We start from the raw sequence: 13,602 nt of genomic DNA on the forward strand, positions 1-13,602 counted from the left end.
TCAGCCTCGTTACATTTGGAAAGTTTGGATTTAATTACTAAGAGGGGCAAAGCATGCTGCTTCTTACCTGGGGGGCCAGGGGGACCTCTTCCTCCAGAAGGGCCTGGGGGAGAAATTCCCGGACTCCCAGGGTCTCCCATCTCCCCTTTTAGCCCAGGTGTGCCCACTGGACCAGGCGGGCCCACTTCGTGCAAACCTGGATGAGGGAAACAGCATTAATTCTGCATTTTCTCTCTGTTTGTCCCTATTGCTGCTCCTGGAAAAGAACAGCTCCCAGACGGGGTAACAGTGACCCAGCGGGTTGTGCTGAGCCCGACTGCCTGCTGCAGTGGTGGCCCCTATGCTGTAAGTTCTCCCTGGGTCAGTCATCACCTTTCCTCTCATGCCCCATCACCAGCCAGCCGCAGGTCAGCCATAGGCTTATTTTACGATTATTTCCCCGGTTAAAACAAAACAAACACAAAAACAAAACAAAACAAAAATCCAACAACATATCAACATTCCAACCTCTACCCCAGAAGGAGTAAAATCAAATGAGATCCAGCCATAAGGAATAATAATAACAACAGGATAATAATAATAATAATAATAAGCTGAATACACTGGTTTGACATTTCAGGGGGAACCTGGCATGTAAGTAACAACCACGGAGGAGGTCCACACTGCAGCCGGAGCACGTCACTGGTTTCTTGGGGGAGGTACATACATTATCAGACTATTTGGAGGAGCCTCTAAAATGAATCCTCTGTGACCTGAATTAATTCTTGGCCTTGCACACATATCAAGATTCTGCCTCTCTTCAGCAACTGCGTCAAACCCAGCAGCACGACAACCCAGCCCTGGGCCAAACACCCTTCCACCTCCGTGTCAGATTCCAGCCACCTTGTCTGACTATGGGCTGTTTTTCTGAGACACTAAAGCAACAAACGAGCCCTATACTAAAATCCCAGAACAAGCTTGAATGCAGTTGCTGACGATGAACCTATCTGGGGTAGCAAAGGTAACAGCGGCTTGCTCGAGTAACTTGTTTGAACAGCAGCCGGTTGAGGTTGTGAAAAGTACTCATTAGACCCACGTGGCCGTACTTGCCATCACTACACTTAATATCGAAAAGAAAAAAAAACAAAAAAACAAACAAACAAAAAACCCTCCCCAACTCTCTGTCATGATCCCGGAGTCCCAGGATCGAGTCCCGCATCGGGCTCCCAGCTCCACGGGGAGTCTGCTTCTCCCTCTGACCTTCTCCTCGCTCATGCTCTCTCTCACTACCTCTCTCTCAAATAAATAAATAAAATCTTAAAAAAAAAAATTGAGTTCCACTTAAGCAATTATTCAGAATATTTTTAGCAGAGAGACAGCTCCAAGCAACATCAACAGAAGACACTGATAACCAACAATTCTTTGTTAAATTAGGCTTTCTCAGGGGTCCTTTTTAGAGAAGTCATCTTCGGTACTAAGAACAGTCCAGTATTGTGTCTTCCAGTTAAGCCAGTTTCTTAGTTCGGCACCCCAAATCATGCATCGTGAAGGAATACTGGCAGTTTTTCACAGCCTGCTCACGGCAGTTCGGTCTTGGCAAAGGATTTTCTCTTACCTGAAGCGCCTTTGGCTCCTTTCTGACCCTTTAAACCATGCAAGCCGTTCAGACCGGGCGCCCCGGAGGGACCTGAAACACATCACAGGCCTGTGACCCACCAGGGAAGACCCAGTGTTGAAGTTCACCGGCCACTGGGCCCGGGCACCACCCAGGGGATGATTCGCTGATGGCCACCAACAGATTCTCCAGGCGGGAGCCCTGAGGTCACACTGTCTAGATGTCATTATCAAGGCTAAAACCATGCCAGTGGTTATTATTTAACATTTTCATTTGATGGACATTTTCTGCAAGACAGGTTAGCACATTTCTTTGGTTTTAACATACTGCTCTTGGTTTATGAACATATTGTGGACATCTCTCTCTCTATCCAGATACTGTCTAGAATTGTTGAATCTTCTTGTAGGAAGGAACGTTAGGTTCAATGACAACGAACTTATCCTAGATGAGAGAAAAGAGATTGGATCGGAGCAAACCCAGGCCTCCTTCTACCCAGGCTCAGGACCTGTCCACTCCACCGTGGTTGGTAGATACTAATTTCTTTGGGATCTAGTCAGGTAAAGGTAGTAAGACAATAAGGACAGGTGAGGCCTGTGGCAAACTGGGGAATACATGACCTACCTAACTTTTCTTCAAGTTCTGTACTACTCAGAAAGAAGCAGCTTGCAGAGCAGGTTTGGTTGGCACGATTTCTTCGCCCTGACTTCTTTCGAAATGAACCACTCTGATGCCTCTTTACTGAAACTCAATTTATTTCATAACAATCACTGAATACTCCAGTCTCTGTAATGAGGTATGATTTCTTTCTGCCAGGCATCAGTGTAGTCCTCCAAGGAGACAGATATCTACCAGCCTGACTTCCCGAAGTAAGCTGTCAGGGAACACTGAACACCCATCAATCTATAGACTCATAAATAGATAAATGCATGAAGTATCTAAAACACACTTATATTATAACATATAGATACTTATATAAGCGTAGAGATTTATAGGGAGGGGGTAGAGGAGACAAACAAGGGACAGGCAGAGGGAAGGAGAGAGGGAGGAAGGGAAGAAGGCAGACGACTGATACAATTCCGGGAGCAGGGCCCTCTGCCGGGTGATTCATACATGTCTTATCTCATGGATTTGGGGGAAACCATCTTCTGCTCAGCCCCTGGCCAAACCTGGTGACCTTCCAAATTCATCGGTGGATCTTCATCGAAGGCTGAGAGCCGTCCAGCCCGTCACTCAGTTTGGGGCCACATCCCTGTCATTTGCAATCGCAGTGTTCTAGCACACATCCAATATGGCCCTCAGCTACCCCATGAAACCTACACAGAGCTCCCTTGATGCCCTTCTGCTGGCGCCTGTCCCATGCCACGCAACAAGCGAGTCTGGATGACTGGATGACTTTGGATAAATTAATTGAGGGCAAGATCGGGTCGTCTTAGTCATCCCATGCTCCTGTCTAGCATATGACACACAGTTGGTGTTCAGCAGGTGTTGGCTGAATGGCCGAGTGGATGCATGAATGAGTGGATGAGGAAATGTGCCACAGGGAGTGCCGGGACGTGAGCGGGTGCAGAGAAAGCTGTCGGAAGGAGGGGGCGCAATGTCGATTTGCATGTTACACATTCTTTAATAAATTTATGGGAGGAATAAGGTTTGGTGAAGTTCGAGGCATTCATTTGTGTATAAATAATTTAAGGGCTAATTATTACTACTCATTAATGCAAGTCCTCTGTGGGCTTCTTATTAAAAGAGGGAACACTTAGCTAGTTTCACTCTATTTATTATCAGTACTTGAAATGGATGGTTATTCTATTTTTAAACTTAAACTTTAGATTGGTGCAAAGGAGCCGCATTCTCTCATCCCCACCCCCCCAAATGGGAATGCACCCTTATTTTTCCGAAAGCTCTTATTTCCTAACCACTTTTCACAGTTCTGGCTGAGTTTATTTTTCAATCCTCTTTCCTCTTAATGAGCCAATGTTTCAAGTGTGCACCAAAAGAACACACAGACCTTCTTCATCTGCCAAATCTGGATATTTATGGCAATCTATCTGAAATGATAATAAATTTTTTGAGAACACTTTGCTATTTCAATGTGTTTTGATCTCCAGCTGAAGCCACCAAGATTGATGGCTTGGGGACTTAGCTGGGGTGGAATGTCTCAGCTTCTGCCAACTCTCCATTGTCCCATCAATGCATCCAGATCCTGGGCTGTCACAGGCCCAGCCCCTCACCATTGTTGAACTGGCCGACCCTTATCTGACCCAATGTTATCTTTCTAAATTGAATGCAGCTACATCTGGGTAGGATTTTAAGGGCAATTTTTCCTTTCTACTAAAAGCTTTTTATCAATCCCATCTCTAAATCAGAAAGTTGTTCATGCATAAAATATATACAGAGCAGATGAGAGGCAATTAAGCTAACAAAGCACATTCCTTGGTAATGAGGATTTTTTATTCACCTCTCTGGCCGTCCTCCTGCTTAACACCCTTCACGTAAGGCTGCACCTCCCTATGCTCACGGGCCGGGTGCTCTCCCTTCCACCCAGCCTGGTCAAAGAATTGAATCTCCTGCTCCTGCCCTAGTGGGAATCACAGCCTCCATCCTGGTTAGCAAGCCCACACAGAGACTAGGTTCCCACTGAGGTTTTCTTTTGTTCTAAAGCCTGAAAATGCCACTCTATCCCCAGTGGCCTTTGTACAGGTTTTTACATTTAATGGGATGACCACCTTGCCCCTGTGCGAGGGGGACTTGCCCAGCTCTGGCATTCTGAGGCACCCTCCCTCCCAGGCAAAACTGAGACAGCTGGTCACCGGAACGTGAAAGGCGATGGGAAAGGGACCCATGTAACTACAGGTAGTGGTTGAACACAGTTGAAAATGTATCAAAACAGAATCTGAAATAAGATCTATATTTTTTTTTTAGTTCAGAAACTACACAACTGCCTACTGAGGATAGGCACAAGAGCATAAAGACATGGTCTCCTAACCCCGGAGCTCCCATCCCCAAATATACTCGGTGACAGCTGGCTGACAAGACAATGGAGAGCAGGAGAGAAGCAGTCCCTGACGTGACAGAACAAATGGGCAATTACTTCAGGAATGGTAAGTGCTGTGGGGGCAGGGCCAGAAGGGACACCCCGCCGCCCCCATAGAGAAAGGGAGAGAACATTCCCATGATTTCCACAGCTCTAACATGATAGCATTTCTTTCCAGATAAAAGACATTTCGAGGTGCCTTTTTTCTGAGGAAACATTTTGCCACCAGCCAAAACAACCCAATCCACATCTTTATGGTTGTTGCCATGGAGCAGGCAGTTGTCTTCAGATTTTCATTATTCCAATCTCATGAACGCCCAACGAGGAACCAAGTGTCTTCCCTTTAGAGGGCATATGTGCTTGAACATTTAAATCTACAAATCAAGCCATTTTTAGCATATGTTTAAGTTAGGGTTTAAATCTGACTGAACACAAGCAGGACTCAGAATCCATATGGCCCGTTCCAGCAGAGCAAACAACTTTGGAGTTCAACAGCTGGTTTGTTCAAACAAGATAATCAGTCCCCTTGACTTATTTAGAACATACTTCAAATATTTAGTTTCTCAGATCAAAGTGTTTCTGCTGGAGTGCGGTTCATTTTCGTAACAGCATGATAAACTGCAACAATGGATTTATATTGTGGACGTTTTCACTTTTAGGAATGTATTCACGGTTCAGTTTGGTTTGGTATTTTAAAGACAGGTCATTCGTTGGGCTGTTTGCAGAGAAACAGTGTCGCTGCATGGCCAGGAGGTACCACTGCAGCGTCTGTCTGTGTGTTGGGGTGAATATCTGGGCTGACAGAGTCATTTCCCCATCGTCTCTTGCCAAACCCTTTATTTTATAGCACAGAACTCTGATGTGGTTGGAGATCATTTTTCGAGCGATTCTGTTACTCAATCAACATCACTGGCTATTGGTTTTTTAATAACATACCATAGTGAAATGATGTGATAAATGCGAACTAATTCAAGAGCAGGACAAATCAACAATAGTAACCTGAGCCTGGTCATTTTAGTCAAACTGAGTGTCTATTGTTATGGCACTGGGATGTTTGAAGACCCTTGCTATTTTTATTAAACTAGGAGGGTAAGATGACGGGGAAACGCAGTAGGAGTGGTTCATAATGGAAATGTTTCCTTTTGGGTTTTTACCAATTTCATCTTTCAGACGTTCAAGAAAGTGTTGGAGAACACCCCACCAGGGCTTCAGGGATTTTCAGGGACAGCAAACAGCCACAATTACTAGATAAGTTTTTAACATAAAAAAAAATTATACCCGGTGATGGGTATTAAGGAGGGCATGTATTGCAATGAGCATTGGGTGTTCCATGCAAACAATGAATCGTGGAATACTACATCAAAAATTAATGAAGTACAGTAGGGTGACTAATACAACATAATAAAAAAATATGCCATTGCTTGAGATCCTAAATTTATCACAAATCACTGGACTTCACATTAAATGTCAATGAAGAGGGAGAAGAACAGTACAAAGATGTCTTGTTTAGTTATGGGAACCAGAAACCAAATAATATTTGGCCGCATGGAAATACATAAGGTACCAGTGCTCCAGAATAAAGAGCCTCCCTCCCTACAGAAGTGCACCAGGTCCTACATACCACACTACTGCGTATTGGGGAACAAACATTATTTGAAAGTTCTTTGGTGAGGGAAGAAATGAAAGAGTGGGAAATTTTAATTTGGATTTTCAAAACAATGAAACAAGCCCAAAGGAGGGGTTTCGAACTCTTCCGAGTGGAAGTGATTTCTATTGAACCAAAATTTAGTACATGGATGATCAACTAGCAGAAGGTAAGGGGAGGAAGGTGGGAAGAGAGGATCTTAGTTATAGAAATCTACCAAGTAAGGCTTGACTCTTCATCTGCTATTCAAGCAAAGACCTTCAACTTCATAGCTACTAGCTCAACTGTCCATTCTTCTACTTGTCCAGTCCTCTATTTTTAATTTATTCACAAATTTTAAAATACTTACCATAACCATCCAATAGATTTAGTGGGTATCCACTGGGTACCAAGGATATAAAAATCATATTTTACTTGGTGAGAAAGACCTTTAAACATACAAATGATGAGGACATACATGCTACACTATAGGTGTACACGAAGTACCCAGGAAAAACATTTTTTTTTAAATGGAAGAAATGGACTGAAGAGGAGTAGGTATCATAGAGGAATGGAGGGGCATGGATCTTTGCTAATAACAACAACAACAACAAAAACCCAGCATGTACAACAGGGTATATGGTATTATTGTAATGAAATTTATGTTTTCTATGACACATAAAGACCAAAAACTCAATGAGGAAAAAAATGTTTATCTAACAAAGCTAAAGAATATTGGTAACTCTTTCTCCATAGCATTGATATTCTCTTTCCTGCACATACCACAATTGGTAAATGTAGTTACAAGTATGTTTCTAATACAACTCCCGGACTACATTGTGAGATCCAAGAAGGCAGTAACAATGTCAATTCTCTTCAGAATTGTGCACCCAGTGTCTAACACGCAATCTAGAACATAACAGAAGCTTAACTATCTTAAGGAGAGAGTAAGTAAAGAGGCCTGAGCATTACAGAAAACGCTGGGAGAAATGTTTTCAAAGATGGCAGCACCGTCATTTTGGTCAAAGGTGGGCAGAGAGCCGAGAGGAGATGCCCTGCCTGAAGCTCTGAGTGAGAAGATGGAGCTAATTAAGGACATCTGTGGGAATCAGGAAGGAGCCATGACCAAGAGCAGTGTCACTTGGCACAGGAAAGGCGCTGTCAATTTGCCCTCAAGGGTCAGGCTTCCTTTCCACTCACCTTTTATTCCTGGGAGTCCCGGTGCCCCCGGATCTCCCACCATGCCTCTTGGCCCAGGATCCCCCATTTCTCCTGGAGGTCCCTGCAGCCCAGGTGCCCCTTGATTACCTGAGGATGAGAAGGAGGTTCTGCAGACACCCAGATGAGACATGAGTTACCTTCACAGGGAAGGTCATCTGTGCTCTTAACAGGTAGCTCCCTGCAACATTGTCTTATCACTTTTTCCCCCTTGACCTCTAACTCTAGAGAGAAAACTACACTTAACCTCAGAGGGAGCAAATCACTTAGGAGTGATCACTGCTGCCTTTTACAATTTTAAACTTTCACTATATTCCGCATCAACGAGAGGAAGAGCCATAAGTGGTTGTGCTATCCATGGGATATGTGCCTTAAATCTAAAGCAGAGAAGAAAACCAGCATCTGGATGGCAGGGGGTTAAGGAGGTATGGGAAAGAGCTTCTATCTGTCAGACCCTCACTTTGTGCCTGGCACATTGCTAGGTTCTTGACAGGTGTTGTCTTGGTTTACTCCCAGACCAGCCCCGTGGGACTGGACTAACTCCACCCTATGGGTGAGGAACAGGTAAGTGTGAGTGACTTCTCCAGAGTCACAGGCCTGGAAAGTGGCAGAGTCTAAGGGAAGGTTGGCTCTTTCTGATACACTAGAAGATAGAAGAGTACTCTGGAAGTTTCCAGGCTCCTTTCAAAATACCTGGACACCCGGGTGGTCCAAAGGCACCAGGTAATCCTGGCCTTCCGGGTGGTCCTGTGGGGCCTTGAACGCCGGGCAAGCCCTGATCGCCGGGTACTCCGGGATGTCCTAAAGAAAGAAGAATCAAGCATCTGAGTAATTGTGGATTGGTCTTTGAGGCTGTGCATCTATAAAACCTCTAATTTCAGGACTCGACATTCTTTTCTAGTAGTACTTGTTTACATTCACAATTTTTCTGTTGAAAAGATAACACTAAGGAAAAATTGAAAACAAAACATCTTTAATCCTACCACCTTCATAAAATTTCTTGTGTGTGTAACAATGTGCAAATAACTCCCCCAGTTTTATATTGTGATTTTTTAAATTAGCATTGTATTATAAGTAATTTTCCAAATTTGCTATTATTTTCTCCTCCTCTTCCTCCATCTTCTTCTTATTGTTACTATTATTATTAAAGTAGGCTCCATGTCCAGCGTGGAGCCCAACACAGGGCTTGAACTCACAACCCTGAAATCAAGACCTGAGCTGAGATCAAGAATCAGATGCTTAACCGACTGAGCCACCCAGGTGCCCCTCTAATTGTTTCAAAAAGACCAGCTGTAGCTTATTGAGTTAATCTTAATTAATTAACCTAATTTTCTCTTACTGTTAGCCATTCAAGTTATTTCTCTTTGCTGTTGTGCATAATGACCTTGATACATTTTGAATCCATTTTTCTCAAATTATTTCCTTGAGAAAAATTCCTAAGAGTAGAATTTCTAGGTAACATAGTACATTTTTGTTCAGTTTTCTGCATTTCAACCTGCTGAAGTCTTTTAAAGTAAATCACAGGCATGATGGAATTCCACTGCTAAATACTTCAAGAGGTATGCCTGAAAAAACCATTTTCCTTCATGGCCCAAATAATGTCATCACAGCCAAGAAAATTAATACCAATCATTAATATCCTCTAGTACTCATTCTGTACTTGGGTTCCCCCACTTGTGCCCTTAATGTCCTTCGCACTGGTTTGTCCACACCGGCTCTCATTCTAGAAACACACTGCATCTGGTGGTTACATGCCTTAAGTTAAAGAAAAAAAAAAAATCCACTACAGTCTCTTTCTCAGGACAGAGACCTACTGAAGAGAACACTTCAGCTGCTGTTTAGTCTTTGAGAATAGACCATTCTGTTCTTGACAGAGGCGGTCAGGTGGTCCGGGTAAATGGTGCCCTAATTCCCATCACTGTTGTGTACATGGTTACAACAACTCTTAAGTGCATGCCCTGTGCTCACTCGGGACTTGTGAGTTTGTCAGTTTGTTTTCCTGCTAATTCTGTAAGAAGAAAATACTACCTGAGGCTCCCTTTAGTTACATTTCTTTGATTACTAAAGAAGATGACTATTTCTCCAGGTTTATTTACAATGTATTGCTTTAATACAATTCAGACTTACAGGATAACCCAATAGTCGGTGATGAAATTAGCCAGCTGAGTCTACAAATGGAATACATGGTTCTGGATTTACAGACCCAAGGTGGGGGGTTAGCAGTGGGCACAGTCATTATTTATTAGAACACACACCAAACAAATCTCTGTTAGTCTCTGCCTGCTCCCTGATGGAATTTAAGATCTATGAGCCTCACTGTGCATTATGTTATTTATTCTGTAAACATTACTGCAGTTAAGGTAAGGCAGTGTTACTCTAATCTCCAAATGGAAACACTGTGGCTTGCCTCCCCTGTCATACTTGTGTTAAGAACCAAACTTCTGAGTTCATCTGTGCTGTATTTTCTCATTGAATTAAAAGGGGTTCAGAGCAGTGGGGGTTGGGGAGACAGGTAGAAAACTAAACCCAGGACACTCATTTAAAATCCCCTGAGATAGGTAGCAGTTCTATGCTTTCTCTTGGGCTTGTTCAAATTCAATCAATGCAGCTTTTCCCAGTCAATGGAATTTGCATATTTAGGTAGACTCTGTGCTGGTGAATAACATATGACATAATTTAGAAATTTTATTTTATTTTTTTGAAGATTTTATTTATTTATTTATTTGACAGACAGAAATCACAGGTAGGCAGAGAGGCAAGCAGAGGAGGAAGCAGGACCCTGCTGAACAGAGAGTCCGATGCGGGGCTCGATCCCAGGATCATGACCTGAGCCGAAGGCAGAGGCTTTAACCCACTGAGCCACCCAGGCACCCCTAATTTAGAAATTTTAAACTAAAATATAGCATATATTTTATGCTATATTTCTCATATGCTATATTTCTCATATAGCATATGAGAAAAGGATCAGTTTAAATGGTGATAACTGCAGGACACCAGGGAAATTATGCTAACATAAATTTCCTTGAAAAAGTTAGCCCAAGTGTAAAATAACTCAGATTTATAATTTTTCACTTAAAATACTAGGTAATATTAAAGGCTTCCATTTTGGACTAGTTTCAGCTTATAAAATCTTACTATCTTAATGGTTTACATAAAAATACCAGTAAAAATGGAACTTTCAGTTTACCATCTGCTTTTAAGGAATCTTATTTGATCCTCAGAACAATCCTATAATTATGCATGGGGCCAGTTTACAAGTGAGGAAACTGAGCTCAAAGGTGACAAGCAACTTGCCCAGGACCACATGGGCAGTAGTAATAAGGAAGACTGACTTTGAACCCTGGTTTCCCTTCTCAAGGCTTCTTTCCTACTCTGATACTTAATATGAACCCTTCATAATGTTAACCTCAAAACTATTTCCCCTTCCAAATGTACACTTAAGCTGTACATTTTGATTAAAATACTATATTATTTAAGCCTATTTGACCATGTCAGGGGTAAAAGACCAACACGGAAGAAGAGTGGAAAAGTTCTTGCCATTGTAGCGAGCTTGTTTTTCTGTTAAACTTCTATTTTAGCAACCTTATGGTATAAAAACAAAAAAGTATTTTTTTAAAGATTTTATTTACTTACTTGACAGAGAGAGATACAGTGAGAGAGAGGGAACACAAGCAGGGGGAGTGGGAGAGGGAGAAGCAGGCTCCCCACCAAGCAGGGAGCCCAATGTGGGGCTCCATCCCAGGACCCTGGGATCATGACATGAGCTGAAGGCAGATGCTTAACCACTGAGCCAGCCAGGTACTCCTTAAATTCCTGATGATACTTCTGCTCTGATACTTTTTCTGTTGTATATAATGAAACATGACTTCTGCCAAAGAGAATTTTAAGATAATGCACGAAACAAGGGGCATGTGGGTGGCTCAGTCAGTTGGGCGGCTGACTTTTGATTTCAGCTCAGGTCATGATCTCAGGGTCCTGGGATCCAGCCCCGAGTCGGGCTCTGTGCCCAGTGGGCATTCTGCTTGAGATTCTCTCTCGCTCCCTCTCCCTCTGCCCATCTTCCCACTCACCCTCTCTATCTCTCTCAAATAAATAAATAAAATGCACAAACCTATTACTGTGAGATATTTTAACTTACAAGGGACAGATCTAAACCTATCCACTACCAACTGAATAAGATTGTGCATACTTCTTTAGCCTATCATTTGTGGATGGCATTTGTTCTTTTCATGCAATGAATGTCCCTGTGCATGTATCTTTATCCATTCATCTGGTAACTGACTTAAGATAAATTCTTACAAGTAAAATTACTAAGTTAAAAGGCATGTATATTTCATCAATGGTGGGTCATGCACTGTAGCCAGCCACTGTTTTGAGGGGAAGGTAAGAGATCACAGGTACATGGCTATCCATTCAGAGGGATTGCGTGTCAGCTATCACTGATACACAAAGTACCATTTTGAACAGTTTATATTCATTGTTGGTGATGAAGTTTTACTTTTTTTTTTCTTTTGGTTTGGGTTTTAGTAAATTAGATATTTAATAACTGAGATACTGTGTGATAGCTCAACAATGGCATTCCTCACAGGCATTCACATGTGATTTTCTGAGTAGGAAAGAAAGGGCTAGAGTAACAACCTGAAGCGATGGTCAGTGTGAGTGGTTACTGCTAATGTATCATTTATAATTCTAGTGATTGTGAAATAGTCCAGCTTTATTTGCTTGCAATAATCATTTTTGACCATGTCAAAATCTGGGCATGTCAAGGAGAGTGGATTGTTATGTCAACATCATAGGTCACGGGAGCTGTGGTGGAAAAAGACCGAGAATCCCTGGTTTTATAATCCTGATGTCCTTCTAGGCCAAGGATGTGGTGGCAGTGTTTATAATCCTTCTAACATGTATCTTAGTGTGTAAAGGGGGAAGAAAATATTGATATAATTATTGCCCACTAAGAGTATAAAGTAATTGCTCTATTTCTCAAAACAAATTTATTGATTTTTTTCGAAGATATTTTTATTTATTGATTTGACAGACAGAGATCACAATTAGGCAGAGAGGAAGGCAATGAGAGAGGAGGAAGCAGGCTCCCTGCTGAGCAGAGAGCGCCATACCCAGTGTGGAGCCCAACATGGGGCTGGAATTCATGACCCTGAGATCGAGACCTGAGCCAAGACCAAGACCCAGACACTCAACTGATTAGCCACCAAGTTGCCCCTATTCTCTTTTGTTTCAATAAGAAAAACACGTAGCTATAGCTCTACCTGGACATCCAAGGCCACCTGGTTCACCCTTTGGACCAGGGAAGCCGAACTGACTTGCAGGGTCTCCTTTGTCTCCTGTAAGTGATAAAATGCACATAACATTATTTAAGAGAATTTAATTTTAGTTCATACACATGACTTAATAACTGTCATATTTGTCTTTAGAGTTTATCTTCAAATATTCCAGAAGAGTTTTTGAAAAAATGTTTTTTTCTATATAAAAACAATGGAAACATAGATGCAAGATGTGATTTAAGCACACACGTACACACACGCACATGCACACACACATTTTTTTGTTCATAGCAATCATAAGATACTATAGATCTTAATAAGTTTGAATTCTTTTTTTAAATAATTTTTTCAATTTTTTAATAAACATATAATGTATTATTAGCCACAGGGGTACAGGTCTGTGAATCGCCAGGTTTACACACTTCACAACACTTACCATAGCACGTACCCTCCCCAATGTCCATAACTCCACCCCCCCTTCTCCCAACGAACCTTCAGTTTGTTTTGTGAGATTAAGAGTCTCTAATGGTTTGTCTCCCTCCTGATCCCATCTTGTTTAATTTATTCTTTTCCTACCCCCAAACCCCCCATGCTGCATCTCCACTTCCTCATATCAGGGAGATCATATGATAGTTGTCTTTCTCCGATTGACAATACGTTTGAATTCTTAAATTCCCAAAAATAGTTTCAAATTTAGGTATCTATGTAAGAAATTACTTAGCACTGACCGATGATATTCTAAGATGGTATTTTAGAAACAAAAAGCAGAATCTGTCCTGTTTTAGTTACTATAATCGCATTTCAAGCTCTGTGAAGGGGAGCTCAACTCAGTGTCCTTGTAAAAACAAAATTACAA

At 42.1% G+C, this 13,602-nt stretch overlaps 1 protein-coding gene across 8 annotated transcripts in view; it reads right to left on the reverse strand.

Annotated features, from left to right (window-relative positions):
* The window catches only part of COL4A4 (collagen type IV alpha 4 chain), a 117,236-nt gene that overhangs the window by 17,187 nt on the left and 86,447 nt on the right, over positions 1–13,602 (reverse strand). For all 8 annotated transcript variants that reach the window (XM_032355016.1, XM_032355018.1, XM_032355013.1 and 5 more), the window contains 5 exons: positions 12,732–12,806; positions 8,161–8,268; positions 7,450–7,557; positions 1,595–1,666; positions 68–196 (listed from right to left, as the gene is read on the reverse strand). In XM_032355016.1, the coding sequence (XP_032210907.1) occupies positions 68–196; positions 1,595–1,666; positions 7,450–7,557; positions 8,161–8,268; positions 12,732–12,806 (492 nt within the window). The remainder of the gene's footprint in view (positions 1–67; positions 197–1,594; positions 1,667–7,449; positions 7,558–8,160; positions 8,269–12,731; positions 12,807–13,602) is intronic.

Source organism: Mustela erminea, chromosome 8 (genome assembly GCF_009829155.1).
Source record: "Mustela erminea isolate mMusErm1 chromosome 8, mMusErm1.Pri, whole genome shotgun sequence".
Lineage (NCBI taxonomy): Eukaryota > Metazoa > Chordata > Mammalia > Carnivora > Mustelidae > Mustela > Mustela erminea.